This window comes from Scyliorhinus canicula, chromosome 1 (assembly GCF_902713615.1).
Source record: "Scyliorhinus canicula chromosome 1, sScyCan1.1, whole genome shotgun sequence".
In the NCBI taxonomy this organism is placed as follows: domain Eukaryota; kingdom Metazoa; phylum Chordata; class Chondrichthyes; order Carcharhiniformes; family Scyliorhinidae; genus Scyliorhinus; species Scyliorhinus canicula.
Genome location: NC_052146.1, coordinates 139,365,572 through 139,385,923, shown reverse-complemented (window position 1 = coordinate 139,385,923; position 20,352 = coordinate 139,365,572). Strand labels below are relative to the sequence as shown.

Genomic DNA, 20,352 nt, shown 5'->3' with positions numbered 1-20,352 from the left:
GAGTATTGAAGGAGATGATTATAGAGATAATGGATGCATTGGTGGTCATCTTGCAAAATTCTATAGATTCTGAAAAATTTCCTCAGACTGGAACGCAGCAAATGTATCCCACTATTTAAGAAGAGAGGGAGAGAGAAAACTAAAGACCTGTCAGTTTGATGTCAGGAGTAGGGAATATATTAGAATTTATTATAAAGGGTGTGATAACTAGACACTTGGAAAATAAGGCTATGATTGGGCTGAATCATCATGGATTTCTGAAAGGGAAATCACATCTGACAAACCTGTTGGAGTTTTTGAGGAGTTACCTCTAGCATAGATAACGGGAACCAGAGGATGCGGTGTAATTTGATATTCAGAAGGCTTTTGATAAGGTGCCAAACAAGAGGTGAGCAAACAAATGTAATGCACATGGGATGGGGGTAGTATAGTGCTATGGTTCACAGGATTGGTTCACAGAATCCAGAGGGTAGCAACAAACTGGTCATTCTCAGGCAGACAGGTTTTTACTCATAGCCAAGCTGTTCACAATCTACATAAATGTTTTGGATGTGGGGACCAAATGGGGAGGTGGTGACGTAACGGTATTGTCACTGGACTAGTAGACCAGAGACCCAGATTAATGCTCTGGGGGTCCAGGTTCAAATCCGGCCACTTCAGTGGGTGAAATTTGAATTCAATAAAAATCTGGATTTAAAAGTCTAATGGTGATTCATGAAACCATTGTTGTAAAAGCCCATCTGGTTCACTAATCTCTTTTAGGCAAGGAAGTTTGCCATCCATACCTGGTCTGGCCTACAAGTGACTTCAGACCCATTGTGGTTGACTCTTAACTGCCTCCTCAAGGGCCATCAGGGATGGGCAATAAATGCTGGCACAGCCTGCAACGCCAACATCCCATGAACAAATAAATAAAATATTATCCAAATTTGCTGATGGAACAAAACTAGGTGGGAATGTAAGTTGTGAGGAGGATGGAAGGAGGATTTAAGGAAACATTGACAGGTTAAGTGAATGGGCAAGAATATAACAGATGGAATATATTCTGAATAAGTGTGACGATAACCACTTTGATTGAGAAAATCATGAGAAATACAGAGCATTTCTTAAACAGTGAGGGGTTTGGAAGTGTTGATGTCCAAAGGGACCTGAGTGCCCTTGTACATAAGTCACTAAAAGCTAGCATGCAGGTGCAACAAGTAATTAAGAAGGCAAATGGTGTGCTGGCATTCATCGCAAGGGGATTGAGTACAGGAATAAAGATGTATTCTGCAATTGTATAGAGTCTTGGTGAGACCATACAATTTTGATAGAACATAGAACAGTACAGCACAGAACAGGCCCTTCGGCCCTCAATGTTGTGCCAAGCCATGATCACCCTACTCAAACCCACGTATCCACCCTATACCCGTAACCCAACAACCCCCCCCCCCCTTAACCTTACTTTTATTAGGACACTACAGGCAATTTAGCATGGCCAATCCACCTAACCCGCACATCTTTGGACTGTGGGAGGAAACCCACGCACACACGGGGAGGACGTGCAGACTCCACACAGACAGTGACCCAGCCGGGAATCGAACCTGGGACCCTGGAGCTGTGAAGCATTTATGCTAACCACCATGCTACCCTGCTGCCCTTCTTATCTTCTTATCTATGGAAGGATATACTTGCCATGCAGGGAGTGTAGCAGAGGTTCACCAGAGTAATCCCCGGGATGGCGGAATTGTTTTATGAGGAGGGATTGAGGAAACTGAACCTGTATTATCTCACGTTTTGAAGAATGAGAGGTAATCTCAATGAAACTTACAAAATTCTTGCAGAGTATGATGGTAACAGAGTATTGTTGGTGTTTTTCCACCAGAGACACCAATAATGTTGCTCTGTTTCGGTCCCAATAGCGTCGCCAATACTGTGGGTATTTCTATTTATCTCAGTGAACCACAAGTCTTTCCCTTATATCGATCAAATGACCACACAACCAGTTAGTTAATTCAAAAGCTGGTTCATTTACATACACAAGAGTTATCTCAGCATGCAAACACAATATCTACTAGGGGTTAAACTACACCTATTAGCTACAATAACCTATACTTTTTTTTACAAAATAATTTTTATTGAAATTTTTACAGAAAATATAACATCAAACAATGAAAAGCAACAATAAAACACCATAATAACTGTACCACCCACAAGTCCGACAATAACCTATACTTAACTTCAGGGCGACCGGTACTGTGCAAATGGATAAGGCCTTTATCTGGATTTCACTTGGCTGGTTCGAAGAAAGTGGCTCTGTCTCTGCTGGGCTCATCCGTCAGGTAGCTTTCGTTGGTCTTGAACTAGGCTTGTTGTTCCTGCTGCAATTGGGCTGGCACAGGCCGGATCCAAAAGAGACAGAACACATGGCTGCGCTCCCTTTTATCCCTCTGGGATTTCGCGCTCTTTAGGGCGATCCTTAACCTTGGACCCAATAGTTCGACAGGGCTCTGATCATTGTCACCTTGGCATTTGTGCTTTCTGAGTAAGGGGAGTGGCGCCGATCAGTCTGTGGCTGTACCGGTTGCTTGATTGGAGTTCTATTGTCCTGTGAAAATGGGCCATTAAAATGCAAACGAGCGGGGGTTTCGATCAGGTCTGGTTATCTGTGTTTTAGATACACATAGACTGTGTATCTGTCTGAGTCCTGGGTTGGCCATAATTCCCATGGTCCTTTGCAGGTGGCCATCTTAGATGGCTACAGAATGATGGGGTTAGATGGTGGTAGACTGTCTGGTGTCTAGAACCAGAGGATACTGTCTCAGAATAAAAGGTGGACCATTTAAGACTGAGATGAGAAGGACATTCTTCACTCAGAGGTTGGTAAATCTTTGATGTTCTCTACCCCAGGGCTGTGAAAGCTCAATTATTGAGAATCTTCAAGAAAAATCAGGAATTCTGGATGCCAATTACATAAATGGATATTTGGATAGCGCGGGTAAGTGCCGTTGAGGTAGATCATCGGCCATGATATAGTTTAATGGTGGAACAGGCTCAGCAAATAGGTGATCTACTGCTCCTATGTTCCTCACCAGCATGGGTAGGCCTCAGGACCTTTGCTAAAATTTTGTAAAATACATTTTCATTTGTCTATTGATGACTTCACTATTTGAAAAACATTCTAATTGATAGAAAGCTATTCAGAACATTTAAATTCATTCAACTACTAAATTCCTTGCAAAATAAAGCATTTATATTCATAACTCCACTTCAAAGATATTCTCAACACTGCCACTTAAACTGTGAACTGACAGGCATGCTACTGAGAGAATGATAGGTTGTGGAATCAGTCTTTCAGCAAAAATCCTATAATAATGCACTCGGGCTAATGTCAGTCGTCAGAGTGAAATAGCAACCACTATTTTTATTTAACAACAGCCTGTCATTTTTTAGTTGAAGGTCAGGTGATGTAAATGTCTTGACAGTTTGACAGTTCGAATGAGATTTAAAGACCTTGACAGCTCCAATGAATTTAACCACATTTTATGCATGCTTAGCAATATGAAAATGTACTTGACCTCTCCCAAAAGACATTTGACCTCTCCCAAAGGGTACATTACTAAAACTGTCCCTGGATCAATGCAAAAGTTTCCCTTCCCTCTCCCAAAAATTCTGATTAGTTTAGACTTTCTCTTATAAAGTGTAAAGCTCACATGTTGTGTTTTGGACATCCTGCTGATGAAAGTAGGATCTATTTGGAGAGCGCTGCAAACCACACACATTCAACCACGTGGCAAAAATGGTGGGTGCCAGTTTCAGAGGTGGGTCTTCTGAAATCAGAATTCCAGCGCCATTTTGGCTAAGCCAGAGATCCTCTCCATCGCCTCAAAAAATGCAGGCCCAAGACTTTCCACTCTAGCAGTGTTTAGATAGGTGGAGAGTGATCAGCATTGAAGATCATGCAGGTGAAAACACACCTCCCAAACAATAGTGAAGATTCCTTAATTTAAAATAATTCTCTCTGCTGTTTAAAGGAGAAGCCAGACTGTAACCAGAGCAACAAGGCTTTCATCATCAGCTGTGGCATCATGACACAATTCTGATAGCAAGACAACCAGCAGAGAAAAAGATATAATATGCATGTGCAGCTGCCAGCATAATTATTGAGCGCACTATAGCATCTTGAAGCAACATTTTGGTTCTCTGGATTGATTATTGGGCCGTTGAAGCCTGCAATTTTAGCTGCACAGCTTTGACATCCAGGAAGGCCTGACCATGGGATGGGTAAAGAGGTGATCTGCCCAGAGCCAAAAGCAAATTGGGATCCTGATGGCCCAGATGATCTCGAGTGGGATTCTCCAGGCCCGCTGAGACCAAAGACCCCACATCTACTGTATGTGTATTTACAAGAGGTATTTGAACTGTCCATAGGTTCAAAGTCATTGTGGCCTCTTCGCCAAATGTTTTGGAATTGTCATGAGCAATAGAACCCCTCCCTCACAGCACTGAGGTATACCTAGAACATGGGCTCAATTCTTCCATTTTGAGTATAAGTGGCCCCACCAGTGGGGCATCAGGACTAGTTCCACTCAACTGGAGGGGATGCTGATGTGCCATTCAATGGCACTTAGAAATTTTTTTCACAGGATTGTGTTTTACGTTGGACTTGAGAGGGATGGGGCCTTGACTCACCAACAATTCCCACTCCTCAAAAGGGTGCCCTGATCCCAGTGATTGCAGTGCCTCCTCCTAATCACTGGAAAGCTTCCCCCCTCACTTAATCAGTGGTAAGGCCCGCGCCAATTGTTGTCAAGAACCCCCCCCCAAGTGAGCGCCACGCCATTATGGGGGTCACAAAATGCCCTTTCCCCTTCATCCCGCCTTCCTAGTTCCCTGTTTTGGGCTCTGCCCCTTGGTAGTGCCAACCTGGCACCTTCTACGCCAAGGGGGTGAGTACATTTGTCTCCAGGTTGCCTAGGAGGGTCCTTCAGAGGAGGTGGGGGTTGGGTGATTTTGGGCTGCGCTGGAGGGGCCCAGGTTTGGGGTTTTGCCTAGGATGGAAGTTGTTTCGCTGGTCTTCCCACCTGTAGTCTTGAAAACCATTGAAATGTCTTTCAGCATGTCATGTTTCAGTTTAAAGTCTTATCTCTCATGTGTTGGAATTTTCCAGCATGTCAATATCAAAGATCTGTAAGAAGAAGGTGAAAGTCATAGAATCATAGAGTTTTACAGCAAGGAAAAAGGCCTTTGGCCCAAAGCATTCATGCTGGGCATTAACACCAAATGATTCTAATCCAATTTTCCAGCACTTGGTCCATAGCCTTGCATGCCATGGCATTTCAAATACTCATCGAAATACTTCCTACAAATTATGAGGGTTCCCTCCTCTACCAACCTTTCAGGCAGTGACTTCCAGGTGCTAACTGCCCTCTGGGTGAAAAAGGTTTTATCTCACATCTTCTGTAAACCTCCTGCCCATTGCCTTAAATATATGCCCCTGGTTATTGGCCCCTCTAATAAGGGGAATAGTACCTTCCTATCTACCCTAACTATGTCTCTCATAATTTATACATCCCAGTCAGGTCCCCCCTCAGCCTTCTCTGCTCCAGGAAAAACAACTTCAGCCTATGCAATCTCTCTTGATAGCTGAAACGCTCCGGCCCAGACAACATCCTGGTGAATCTCCTCTGCACCCTCTCCAGTGCAATTACTTCCTTTCTATAGTGTGGTGACCAGAACTGCATGCCGTACTCCAGCTGGGGCCTAACTAGCATTTTATAAAGCTCCATCATAACCTCACTGCTCTTATGTTCAGTGCCTCGGTTAATAAAGGCAAGAATCTCATAGGCCTTCTTAACCCCTTATCTACCTGTTCTGCTGTCTCCAGAGATCTATGAAGATGCAAACCATGGTCCCTTTAATCCTTTGAACTTCCTAGGTTCTGACCGTTCATTGTACATTTCCTTGTCATGTTAATCATCACATTTTTCGTGTTTCAATTCCATTTGCCACTCTTCTGCCCATCTAACCAGCCCATCTATATCACCCTGTAACCTAAGGCTTTGTTCCTCACTATTTACCACACCACCAATTTTTGTGTCACCTGCGAACTTACTTATCATACCTCCTACATTCACATCCAAATTATTGATGTGTTCTACAAACAACGAAGTCTGCCCTTTAATGTGGTGGAAATCTTTGAAGTACTTTTATCATAGTCAAGTTAATTGCTCTTTCACTTTTTCATGCCTCTGCACATGCTTAGAAGCCTAAAAGCTTTTGACTGCATTGTTTATATTTAATTTCATTGTTCATTGCCTTTTACAAGCCTCTTGATTGGCATGTCCAGGCAATTTAAAGGGAATGATTACTGTTGTCTATTTATATAGCTCGCCAGGGGTCCATTAACTCTAAAGTGCTTCCTCTTGTGAGCCATTCTTTCTAGCCGTCATTTTGTTCTAGGGATGTAGAGGAAAGGATGGCGAAGATGATTCTGGAAAAGAGTGAAAGTAACAGGGTAGTTGTTATGGGAGACTTTAACTTTCCAAATATTGACTGGAAAAGATATAGTTCGAGATGGGCCATTCTTTGTACAATGTGTGCAGGAGGGTTTCCTGACACAATATGACTTAGGATGTGTAGGTTAGAGAAGTAGGCTGCAAGGGTTGGGCACACTGGATATGTGGAGCTTGTTCAAGGAACAGCTATTGCATGTTCTTGATAAGTACATACCAGTCAGGCAGGGACGAAGGGGTCGAGCGAGGGAACCGTGGTTTACCAAAGAAGTGGAATCTCTTGTTAAGAGGAAGAAGGAGGCCTATGTGAAGATGAGGCGTGAAGTTTCATTTGGGGCACTTGATAGTTACAAGGATGCGAGGAAGGATCTAAAGAGAGAGCTAAGAGGAGCAAGGAGGGGACATGAGAAGTCTTTGGCAGGTAGGATCAAGGAAAACCCAAAAGCTTTCTATAGGTATGTCAGGAATAAAAGAATGACTAGGGTAAGAGTAGGGCCAGTCAAGGACAGTGGTGGGAAGTTGTGTGTGGAGGCTGAGGAGATAAGCGAGATACTAAATGAATACTTTCGTCAGTATTCACTCAGGAAAAAGATAATGTTGTGGAGGAGAATGCTGAGACCCAGGCTATTAGAATAGATGGCATTGAGGTGCGTAGGGAAGAAGTGTTGGCAATTCTGGACAAGGTGAAAATAGATAAGTCCCCGGGGCCTGATGGGATTTATCCTAGGATTCTCTGGGAAGCCAGGGAAGAGATTGCTGAGCCTTTGGCTTTGATTTTTATGTCATCATTGGCTACAGGAATAGTGCCAGAGGACTGGAGGATAGCAAATGTGGTCCGTTTGTTCAAGAAGGGGAGTAGAGATAACCCCGGTAACTATAGGCCGGTGAGCCTCACGTCTGTTGTGGGTAAAGTCTTGGAGAGGATTATAAGAGATACGATTTATAATCATCTAGATAGGAATAATATGATTAGGGATAGTCAGCATGGTTTTGTGAAGGGTAGGTCATGCCTCACAAACCTTATCGAGTTCTTTGAGAAGGTGACTGAACAGGTAGACGAGGGTAGAGCAGTTGATGTGGTGTATATGGATTTCAGTAAAGCGTTTGATAAGGTTCCCCACGGTCGGCTATTGCAGAAAATACGGAGGCTGGGGATTGAGGGTGATTTAGAGAAGTGGATCAGAAATTGGCTAGTTGAAAGAAGACAGAGGGTGGTGGTTGATGGGAAATGTTCAGAATGGAGTTCAGTTATGAGTGGCGTACCACAAGGATCTGTTCTGGGACCGTTGCTGTTTGTCATTTTTATAAATGACCTAGAGGAGGGCACAGAAGGTTGGGTGAGTAAATTTGCAGACGACACTAAAGTCGGTGGAGTTGTAGACAGTGTGGAAGGATGTTGCAGGTTACAGAGGGACATAGATAAGATGCAGAGCTGGGCCGAGAGGTGGCAAATGGAGTTTAATGTAGAGAAGTGTGAGGTGATTCACTTTGGAAAGAATAACAGGAATGCGGAATATTTGGCTAATGGTAAAATTCTTGGCAGTGTGGATGAGCAGAGGGATCTCGGTGTCCATGTACATAGATCCCTGAAAGTTGCCACCCAGGTTGATAGGGTTGTGAAGAAGGCCTATGGTGTGTTGGCCTTTATTGGTAGAGGGATTGAGTTCCGGAGCCATGAGGTCATGTTGCAGCTGTACAAAACTCTGGTACGGCCGCATTTGGAGTATTGCGTACAGTTCTGGTCGCCTCATTATAGGAAGGACGTGGAAGCTTTGGAACGGGTGCAGAGGAGATTTACCAGGATGTTGCCTGGTATGGAGGGAAAATCTTATGAGGAAAGGCTGATGGACTTGAGGTTGTTTTCGTTAGAGAGAAGAAGGTTAAGAGGTGACTTAATAGAGGCGTACAAAATGATCAGAGGGTTAGATAGGGTGGACAGTGAAAGCTTTCTCCCGCGGATGGAGGTGGGTAGCACGAGGGGACATAGCCTTAAATTGAGGGGTAATAGATATGACAGACGTCAGAGGTAGGTTTTTTACGCAAAGAGTGTTGAGGCCGTGGAATCCCCTACCTGCAACAGTAGTGAACTCGCCAACATTGAGGGCATTTAAAAGTTTATTGGATAAGCATATGGATGATAATGGCATAGTGTAGGTTAGATGGCCTTTAGTTTTTGACTTCCCATGTCGGTGCAACATCGTGGTCCAAAGGGCCTGTACTGCGCTGTATCGTTCTATGTTCTATGTTCTAAAGAGGCTACCACTTTGTACTGAATAGCTTCCAAGAATTATGGAGTGCGGGGAACAGAGCATAACATTAAAGGGAAGACTTTCATCTTCTTACAGATCAACGATATTGACATGCTTGGAGAGAGTTTAATGTTTTAAGGCCACAGAGAGAACACTTTCACTTTCTTCTCACAGATCACTGACATTGACATGTTGGCGGATTCTGACACATCAGAGAGAAGACTTTAAACTGAAACTTTTCTAATCCACTATGCAGCCTGCAATCCTTTAATAGAGCTAAGTAAAAAAAGCAAACGGGCAAGTTGGTATTCACAAAATCTGTCGTCAGTTCTGACAAAAGGCATCAACTTGAATGAAGCGTTAACTCTGTTTCTCACTCCATGATTGTTTCCTAACATGCTGAAATTTTCCAGTGTTCTCTGTTTTTATTTCCAACATCTGCAGTATTTTCCTTTTGTTTGCAATATCAGTATTTAATACCTTGAGGTGTGGGTGAATTTTAAACTTCTGATGGTCCAAGTATTACCTTGGAAAAGCTGGTCCGCATACAGAGCAATTCTGCTTCACATTCCGAATAGCTTAGTTGGCAAATGTACTATGAAGTGTTGAAGAAAACCAGGACAAGCCCAGTGTCTATCATGAGCCTGTACTTAGCCAGGACATCAGGGCACTTAGTGTTCTGGGGCATGTTTGAAATGGGGCGACTGCTCCTGATTGCTGTCCATAACTACTTTTAAAACTTTTTACAACATAAGAACATATGGAACAGGAACAGGTGGAGACCATGTAGACCTTCTAGCCTGCTCCGCCATTCAGTACAATTATTGCTGATCTTATGTCTCTACTCCACTTTCCTTTTTCTCCCCATTTCCCTTCATTCCCCAAGAAACTTGCAGCACGGTAGCATTGTGGATAGCACAATCGCTTCACAGCTCCAAGGTCCCAGGTTCGATTCCGGCTTGGGTCACTGTCTGTGCGGAGTCTGCACATCCTCCCCATGTGTGCGCGGGTTTCCTCCGGGTGCTCCGGTTTCTTCCCACAGTCCAAAGATATGTAGGTTAGGTGGATTGGCCATGATAAATTGCCCTTAGTGTCCAAAATTGCCCTTAGTGTTGGGTGGGGTTACTGGGTTATGGGGATGGGGTGGAGGTGTTAACCTTGGGTAGGGTGCTCTTTCCAGGAGCCGGTACAGACTCGATGGGCTGAATGGCCTCCTTCTGCACTGTAAATTCTATGATCTGTAAATTCTATAAACCAAATATCTGTCTATCTCAACCTTGAATATAGTCAACGATGGAGCCTGTGGGATAGACAATTCCAAAGATTCACAATCCTTTAAATGAAGAAATTTCCCCTCATTTCAGCCATATCCTGAGTGTGAGCCCCCAAGTTCTGGACTTACTAGTCAGGGAACACACAGACATATGAATTAGAAGCAGGAGCAGGCCAGTCGGTCCTGCCAGCCTGCTCTGCAACCCAAAAAAAACAAGGCCTCAATTGTAACCTCAACCCCACATTCCTGCCTGCCCCCAAATATCTTTCACCCCCTTGTCAATCGAGAACCTTTCTAGTTATGCCTGAAAAATATTCAAAGCTTCCACTGCCTTTTAAGGAAGAAAGTTCCAAAGACTCGTTACTCTCTGAGAGAAAGAATATCTCCTCATCTTAAATGAGCGACCCCTATGTTTAAACAATTTTCCACAAGAGGGAAAATTTGCTCCACATCCACCCTGCCAATACCCCAACAATCTCTGTGTCCACTCCGCCGGCCCCTTCACAATCTTGTACTTTTTAGTGAAATCACTTCTAAATCCCAATGAGTCTAGGCCCAATTTACTCAGCCTGTTATCATAGGACAATCTTTTCCTCTCAGGTATCAATCTAGTGAACCTTTGTAGTTCTGTTGTATGGACATCTGCTGGAAATAGGATTGGGTTCAGCATGATCCTATTGTCTAAGCTCATTCATTAAGAATAGCCATTTAGATAAAGTACGGTTTCCTCTGGAAACATTCACTAATTGGACACTCTCCTCAGAAGAGGAAATTGGATCGAATTTAAGTCTAACTGGAAGCAAATACTTTCAATTTACCGGAATATCAATTAAAGATAATCAGAGATTCTGCTCCAAATTCTGCGCGGTATAGGCTAGAGAAACAACCAAAAGAATATAAATGTTCCTTGATAGATTCACTGGGCAGGAGTCTCTGGGAATTGGCAGGGCGGGCAGAAATGGCGCAGTGGAGTGGCGGGAACCACTCCGGCGTCGGGCCTCCCCAAAGGTGCGGAATCCTCTGTACCTTGCGGGGCTAGGATGGCGCTGGAGTGATTACCGCCCCGCCGACCGGCGTGGAAGGCCTTTGGCAGCACGCCAGCCGGGGCCGAAGGGACTCAGCCGGCATGCGTGGGAGCGTCAGTGTCTGCTGACGTCATCCCCGCACCTGTGCAGGGCGGGTTCACCTTCACGCCGGCCATTGCGGAGGCTGACACGGCCGGTGCGTAGGAATAGAGTGCCCCCGCGGCACAGGCCCGCCCGTGGATCAGTGGGCCCCGACCGCAGGCCAGGCCACCGTGGGCCAGATCCCCCCCCCCCCCCCCCCCCCCCCGAGGACACCGGAGCCCGCCCGCACCGCCAGGTTCCGCCGGTAAGGGACCAACTCCAATTTATGCCGGCGGGTCCGGCATAGAACAGGCGGGACTTCGGCCCATCGCGGGCTGGAGAATCGCCGGGGGGAGCCCACCGATCGGCGCAGCGCGATTCCCACCCCCGCCAAATCTCCGGTGCCAGAGGATTCGCCAACCGTTGGGGGCGGGTTTACGCCCCCCCCCCCCCCCCCCCCCCCCCCCGGCGATTCTCCGACCCAGCGGAGGGTCGGAGAATCCCGCCCACTATCTTTGATTACTCTTTCAACACTTACCCTTTCAATGTCCCACAATATCCCAAAGTTTCCCAACTCCCACTCTGCCCTCAAAGAGGTCCGAAGCTAAAAAATACAAATTAGGAGCCCTTGTCTTCATTTATGCCTCCAGCTCTCTTTCTCTCAATCTTTATTCTTATTTGCTTGCATTTCCTATTTGGTGCCAACTGTTTCCTTTGGTTATATAAAATGTTGAGAGACACAACGAGCGGTACACACTGTGCATCTGCTGCTGTTGATCTGGCAGCAATCTAAAAGCCTTATATTTTGTCCTGCATTGTTTTGTGCTTAGCTTGACATGCACATTCAAAGTAAAATTCTATCCAGCATTTTTCTGGACAGCTAGCAATCAGGCTTCGAAAAGAGTTGACTGCATATATTTCAAGCGATACTATTTAATTGCCATATTTTAATGGTGCTCTTCACATTTAGAGTAATATACTGGGAGTTTAATTGAGACCAGGCAGAAATATCAATGACCAGCAGTAATTAAAGGATTGCTGGCTGCCCTTTTGCATTGACAAGTACTTTCTATGATATCCTTGGGCCATTAGGACCATCTTTCACTGACTAGATTTTGGAACCTAAAGAAGAGAAATGGCAGAGAGAGGGTGACAGCTGCAATCTATATTTTGGAAAAGTCTGAAGTATTTGGCCAAATGGATGAATTGTGTTTGATGTGTTGACCAGGGGCGTAATTCAACAACCTTGTCACACCCAACTTGAAGTTGAGACGCGAATGTTTATTCCTGGGAGAGGCCAAAATCGGCTTTTGTACAGTGCAAAAAACCTTGCCAGAGTTACCGGACTCTAGACGCCCGATGCGATCTGGATCTCAGCCTCATTCATCTAAATATGTATTTACTGGATTCACCCGGTGCTTGGGATTCAACAGCCCTGCCTGCGAGGCCTCAACCGGGTGCGCTTCACCACTGGTTCACACAAACGTAAACCAGGCGTGATGGCACCTGGGGTAGTCCCGAAGGCAATTAGAGGTCCCCCCAGGGGCACTGCCAGGGTGCCAGGATGGCAGTGTCAAGGTGCCCGGGTGGCAGGTTGGCAATGCCAGGGGTCAGGCCCAAGGAGGCCTTGATCATTAAAGTGGGGGTGAAAGTGGTTTCAAGGGCCGCAGAAAAGGTTGGGGGTTCCTGAAAGCCAGGGTGGGGGGCTGAAAGGAGCAACCTTCCAAAATGGCAACCGATCTGCAAGGAGGGGTCCTGCTGGCGAGCAAACTAGGTCAAAGAAAAGGTAAACTGCCGTTGAAAAGCAAGGTTATTCTCGGCACTGCAGCCATCGAGGAATGTCCCGCCAAAGTTGCCCAAAACATCAACTTATTTTAATTGAATTGCACCCCAGTTGTTTCTGTCTTATACCGGGGAAGGGTCTCATATTTATATCTTAACCATGGCTAGAATGTACACTTGAATGAATTTCTGGCTCTGAGAATTGTGGATGCTTCAAGGGAGCATTAGGATGCAGCTGGCAAATATAAATCGATCAGGCTTCAGCATTATAGAAATGGGAGCCAGTGCAAATTATATGTCAGAGCAAAGGAAACAAACAATTGCATTATGAGCCATGACATCTGTACTGAACAATGTCATTCTAAATGCAAACCATGATGCAATAAAGAATTCTAATAAGCTTCCATCTTGAATCCCAATTCTAGCATTTAATTACAAGAAAGCTCCTCCAATTCCTCCTCGGATGGCGACAAAACCAATTATCTCAGTTACAGCCCAGAGCAGCACGGAGTCAACCCAGGATGCATATCTGCAGAATGAGGTACATCGGTCCACTTCCTGGTCAAAAGATAAGTCGCAGTGCAATTCAACAGACAGTATTGATAGTAGCAAAGCACTGCACCTGGCACTGGAGTCCTTTGCCCCAAGTCGTTCTTCAATGAAGAGTTCCGATGGAATTGGAATTTGTAAAAGCATTCTGAGTCGCGATGAACCAAAGCTACAGCCACGCCAAAGAAAGTGGCGTTCATCTGTAGGGATACAGGTAACCATGTCCTTATCTATTATGTTAAAAGACTATTTTGTCAAATATGATAATACAAGTTGGCTCATCTAGCATTCTAATATTTAGGTACACATGCATGGCCTACTTGGAATCCTGACTAATTTGTTTTGAATGCTTCTTACCGATTCTTCTGCATCAACTGACAGTCCAAATATAAGTGGTATCTCGTGGTATCTCTTTGCAAAAGAGTTACCATAAGATAAATTTTGTTTGGTGTTTCTGTGACTTTATTCAAGCCTCCAATTCTTCGACAGAACAATTTCTTTGCCCCCATTCTGAATATTTTAACATCCTCAGTCAGTCCCTTAGCTGTTTTGTAATGAGAATAGGGTGTGTTTCCTCAGTCTCTTGTCACTCTTTATTGACTTAAGACCGGCCACAGTTCATATCCTCTTACGTTGAGTCTTGATTATTTACTTTGTTGAACTCTTTTTGGCTTGCATGCACAGTTTAGCACAGAATGCAGATAATATTAAGAATTAGAAATTTGCTTGGAATTCTCCTGCCATTCCCCCCCCCCCCCCCCCCCCAACGCTCCACCCCCGCACCCCCACGCACCCTGCCCTCCCACATGGCGGATGCAGCACGCCATTGGCCGCTGGTGAGATCTTCCGGCCCTGTCAGGTAAGTTTGCAACCACAGAGGTGGGCTATTAGCCTGCTCCCAGATAGCACTAAAGATACACATGTAGCCAACAAGTAAGAGGTATATGGGACCATTGGGCTTGTCCCCTTCCCTGGTCTTCCTTCCCTATTGTCGACAGATACCATCACCTCTGTTTAGAGGGGAGTTACATCGAGCAGTTCCTGATTCAAGTCGCATGAGCATGGGATTGGCAGACCATCTGTTTCCAACCCTAACATCACCACCCCCACCCTGTCCCCACTTAACAAAGAAGAGGAAAAGATAATGGGGGGATTTTCCGCACCCCCCCCCCCCCCCCCCCCCCCCTCCCCGCTGTGTTTCTTGGTGGTAGGAAGTGGCCTGCTGTTGGCTGGCAGCAGGATCTTCTGGTTCTGCCGCTGTCGATGGGATTTCCCATAATCTTAACCCCACGGGAAACTCACGGCAGGGATTAGTCGTCAGTGGGACTGGAAGATCCCACTGGCGAGAACAACTTGAGTACCCCCCCACTTTGGCACAAGAATAATGAGTCTCCACTTTGACCAAGCTTTTGCTTATCTCTCCTAATATCTCTTTTGTAGCTTGGTGACCTTTATTTGATAAGGCAGCTGTGAATTGCATTGGGGCATTTTACTACGTTGAATGCGCAATAGAAATGCAAGGTGTTGTTCCTCGCTGGCATACAGCCAGCCAATGGAAACAGCAAAATCACCAATTCTCACCCTTAGTTGACCACATTTCTACCATATTAAACTGGTTATAAGTACAACAGATGTCAGTGGGCTACAGTTCTTTAGATCATGACAATATGATCCAAGCAGAAAAATTCAGTATCGATCACAGGTAAAGAGAAATGACCCAATTGATTTTCCTAATAAATTCCTGAGTGTAGAAGTCCTTGCGTAGAACAGTTAGTCACACTTTTCCTTGGCCACTGTGCCTCTTGCAAGACGGTTTTAGTAAACAGTCTGGTGGCTGCACTGTGCCAGCTTCAATATGGATTAGTGCCTGTATTAAAGCTGAGGGCAGATATCTTTCTCTCTCTCAATAGCGGTGGTCTGTATAATTCAGAGAGCAGAAAAACTGTACATCAATGAATTTGCCACTGGTTGAAAGGCACCAATTTCAGTCAGGTGTACTTGGTCCCACTTGTGTTTGCATGCTGGGCCTTCATATTATAGAAGGGCCCCAGCAACCCTGAGAGATCAGCTCAAAGAGCAAAATGGAGAACAGGCTTCAAATTCCAGTTGTCTTCTAGCAAAAATTAAAAGTGGAAATGTGCCGTTAAAAATCTGGAACTAGGGCAGCACGGTGGCGCAGTGGTAGCACTGCAGCCTCATGGCACTGAGGTCCCAGGTACGATCCCGGCTCTGGGTCACTGTCCGTGTGGAGTTTGCACATTCTCCCCGTGTTTGCGTGGGTTTCGCCCCACAACCCAAAGATGTGCAGGGTAGGTGGATTGGTCACGCTACCTCTTAATTGGAAAAATGAATTGGATACTCTAAATTTTTTTTAAAACTACAAATACTGATATTAATGCATAGTGTAGCATGAACATCTGGTTTAGCTGGTTTAGCTCACTGAGCTAAAATCGCTGGCTTTTAAAGCAGACCAAGCAGGCCAGCAGCACGGTTCGATTCCCGTACCAGCCTCCCCGGACAGTTGCCGGAATGTGGCGACTAGGGGCTTTTCACAGTAACTTCATTGAAGCCTACTCGTGACAATAAGCCATTTTCATTTCATAAAACTGATCCTGAGCTGAACCTCAAACCACAAATCTTTATCAGATGCTGGTGATTTTCACCCAGAATTGCACCTGTCTCTGGCCTTACCTCATCTTCACTACCACCACAATTCTTACTCTTATCTTCATTGCCTTCACGGTTCACTTCTCCAGCATTTCTCCATGAGTTTTCCTTACAATCCTACTTAATCTGCAACCTGTCTAGAAATTGATCACCCTTATCATATCTCGTTCTAGCTCCCAGTCTTGGTTTAGCACAGGGCAAAAGAGCTGGCTTTTAAAACAGACCAAGCAGGCCAGCAGCACGGTTCAATTCCCGTACCGGCCACCCCGAACAGGCGCCAGAATGTGGTGACTTGGGGCTTTTCACAGTAACTTCATTTGAAGCCTACTTGTGACAAAAAGCGATTTTCTTTTCATTTCATTTCACTTTCATATCAGTTCCACAGGGATCAGCTGCGACCTTAACTATTTACAATTTATACCAATGATTTGGATGAAGGGACGGAATGTATAGTTGCTAAGTTTGCGGCTGACACGATAGATAGGAAAGTAGGCTGTGAAGTGGACATAGTGGTTGTGAAGTGGGTCTGACAAAGGGTCATCAGTAAGTTAAGTCAAAAATTAGCAGATGGAGTATAATGTGAGAAAATGTGAACGTGTGCACTTTCAGAAAAAATAGAAAAGCGTATTATCTTAATGTTGAGAGACTGCAGAATTCTGAGGTGGGATCAGGGTGTCCTGGTACATGAATCACAAGAAGGTAGCATGCAGATAAAGCAAGTGATTAGGAAGGTAAATGGAATGTTGTAATGCATTGTTAGGAGAATGGAGTATAAAAGTAATGAAGTGTTGCTATCATTGTATTGTGCATTGGCGAGATTGCTTCTGGAGACAGATTTGTGTACAGATTTGGTATCCTTATTTAAGAAAGGACATAATTAATCAGAAACAGTTCAGAGAAGGTTCACTTGACTGATTTCTGGAATGAGGGGCCATCTTGTGAGGGACTTTGGTCAGGTCGAGCCTGTATCCATTGGAGTTTAAATGAATGAGAGGTGATCACATTGAAACACATAAGTTCCTGAGAGGACTTAACAGGGTGGATGCTAAAAGGGTTGTTTCCAGAACTAGGGGAGACATTTTCTTTCCTGTGAGGGTCATCTCTTCCCCAGAGAGCAGTACAGGCAGGGGAATCTAATGCTTTTAAGGCAGATATAGATAGATTCTTGATTAGCGAGGGAATCAAAGGTTATCAGGGAGGAGTGCGACATTGAGGTGACAACCAGACCATCCAAGGCAGAGCAGGCCTGAGGGGCCAAATGGCCTATTCTTGTTCCCAATTTGTATGTTTGTGGTTAATGTTTCAAATCATTGACCTTCCATCTGTTCCAGATGTATTGGTAACGTAGTTATATTTATGAATTCTAATTTTGGACATCCCTGTATGTAGAGACTACACAATCAAACCCTTTCATTATCTTCAAGATCTTTAGCAGGCAACCCCTTTGTCCTCCCTCTTGCAGAGAAGAGTCCAAGCCTGTTCATCTTTTCCTTTCTTTTCTGGTATCTTCTGTGTGATATCTTCTCCATTTTGACCCTATTATACGGATGCAAAAGCTAGCTTCTGAATGGTGTTATTAACTCGCATTGCAGGGCAGCACGGTGGCACAGTGGTTAGCACTGCTGCCTCACGGCGCCGAGGTCCCAGCTTTGATCCCGGCTCTGGGTCACTGTCCGTGTGGAGTTTGCACATTCTCCCTGTGTTTGCGTGGGTTTCCCCCACAACCCAAGGATGTGCAGGGTAGGTGGATTGGCCACGCTAAATTGCCCCTTCATTGGAAAAATGAATTGGGGACTCTAAATTTATTTTTTTTAAACTTGCATTGCTACTTTTAATAACTTTGTACTTGGAACCCTTTCTTCCATCCAATTTAGATTCATATGATAAAAGCAATATGGGGACTCCTTGGGCGGGATTCTCCGACCCCGCGCCAGGTCGGAGAATCGCCGATGGTCAGCGTGAATCCCGCCCCCGCCGTCCTCCTAATTCTCCCGCCCCCCCAAAAATTGGCCCAGCGTGTGAGTTGCGCCGCCCGCCTCGGAGAATGGCTGGGTCCAGCCCGACTTAATGGGCCCCAGGGTTGACCGAATTCTCCAGCTCGCGATGGGCCGAAGTCCCGCCCGTCTTTTGCCAGTCCTGCCGGCGTAAATTGGACAGTCCCTTACCGGCAGGACCTGGCAGTGCAGGCGGCCTCCGGGGTTCTTGGGAGGGGCGCGGGGGGGATCTGGTCCAGGGAGGTGCCCCCACGGTGGCCTGGCCCACGATCGCGGCCCACCAATCCACAGGCAGGCCCAAGCTGTGGGGGCAGTCTATCCTTCCGCACTGGAGGCTGTACCAGTCCGCCATTCCCGGTGCGGAAATGAAGCCCTCTGCGCATGCGCGGGGATGACGCCAGCACACGCTGGCGCTCCCACGCATGTGCCAACTTATGCCGGCTGGCGGAGGCCCTTCAGCACTGGTTGGCGTGGTGCCAAGCCCCTTTCCCGCCGGCTGGCAGGGCGCAAACCACTCCAGGGCAGGCCTAGCCCCTGAAGGTGCGGAGGATTCCGCACCGTTATGGCGGCCCAATGCCGGAGTGTTTCACGCCACTCCGTCCCGCCGGAGTTGCCCACCCCGTGATTACGGAAGAATCCCGCCCCTTATATTTCCTGTCCACCACACTTAATTATATTGCTATTAATTGGTCAAGTTAAAGTTTATTAATGCCTTTCTATATTGTGTTACTGTTCTCTTTGCATTAATAACAGCTGCAAATTTTAAAATTGTACTTCCAATTGATAAGTCCCAATAATGCAAGTAATTCTGAACTCTCAGCACCAATTCCTGTGGAATGCCACTTCTCACCGTTCCCAGTCTGAGGGTCTGCATTTAGCCTCTCCTTCTTGTCTTGTAGCCAATCTATTAAGCATGATGTTATCTGTCGACTGTTCTGACATAATCTGACCTTATTCATGACTCTATTAAGTGGTTCTATTTGGGGCAGCACGGTGGCCTAGTGGTTAGTACAACTGCCTCACGGCGCTGAGGTCCCAGGTTCGATCCCGGCTCTGGGTCACTGTCCGTGTGGAGTTTGCACATTCTCCCCGTGTCTGCGTGGGTTTCGCCCCCACAACCCAAAAATGTGCAGAATAGGTGGATTGGCCACACTAAATTGCCCACTTAATTGGAAAAAATAATTGGGTACTCTAAATTTTTAAAAAAAGTGGTTCTATTTGGTGGCCTTTTCACCTTACCCTTGTTCACTTTTTTTATTGCTCTGTTAAAATAATACAATAAGGTTGGTCAAGCATGACTTTCCCTTTTGAAACCTGGCTGACCTGTCATTATAGTTTCAGTACGTCGGTGTTTTCCAACTTCGAGTAAGATTCCATTGTCTTCTCATCACCAAAGTTAAACTTACTGGGCTGTTGTGCTACCGTTACCGTTAAATTGTGGAATAACTAGAGATAAATGTCCATCAGTCCTCTGGCATTGTTCCCTTTTCTAATTGCTTTAGTGCCTCTGTTACCTCATCCCTGAGGGTTTTGACTACAAGTGCTCTAGAACCTGACTGCACAATAGTTAAGCTGAAACCAACACACCGTAAATTAAAGTGTCATATCAATTCAAATTGGGGCTCACTGATGTCTCACATGTCCATCTCTCTAAAAGTTCTCTTTGATTTGTTTTGATGACAAAATGTTAATCAATCTAGTTTTGGACAATGAATGTGCAATTTCCCAATTGTTGTCCTGTGCCAAGTCAGCATTATTATAATGTGGGAAAGGGCAGAAAAGAAAATACAATTTCTCCAGTACGCACTTTGTTTTGAAAGCTTCAGTATGAAGAGCCTTTTGGGTTGCCATACTGACCATTCTACTGTATACCCACATTCTTTAAAAGTAAAAGCTTTGGAAATTAACACATGGTAATTTGGCCAATGGAAATTTGTTCCTACAGTGCATAAATTCTCTCGGCAGGCATAATTTCCAGTGCGTGTTATTTGCATTCAATGATCACTGACTTCCAGAGAATTGAAGCTTCAACGTTCTCGCCTGTCCCTGCTTTATACCCCTTCGAGTACAACTTTGGCCCTGGGAGTGTGGGGTTGGACAGCTCATTTTTATCATTTGACTTTACCGCCACAATCTTGCCTCACCTGTTGTGTTATTTACTTTCTTCTCCAACTCCTGCCAGATCTTCCAAGTGGAGTCATCTGGGCGATTGTTGTCAATTATATTTTGGCCAGCTCA

At 45.4% G+C, this 20,352-nt stretch overlaps 1 protein-coding gene across 8 annotated transcripts in view; it reads left to right on the top strand.

Annotated features, from left to right (window-relative positions):
• The window catches only part of dlgap3 (discs, large (Drosophila) homolog-associated protein 3), a 1,017,459-nt gene that overhangs the window by 922,481 nt on the left and 74,626 nt on the right, over window positions 1-20,352 (top strand). For all 8 annotated transcript variants that reach the window (XR_005461097.1, XM_038801108.1, XM_038801129.1 and 5 more), the window contains one exon: window positions 13,330-13,667. Coding sequence is in view for 7 of the 8 variants with exons in the window: in XM_038801108.1 (XP_038657036.1) it covers window positions 13,330-13,667 (338 nt within the window). In the remaining variant the exon portion in view is untranslated. The remainder of the gene's footprint in view (window positions 1-13,329; window positions 13,668-20,352) is intronic.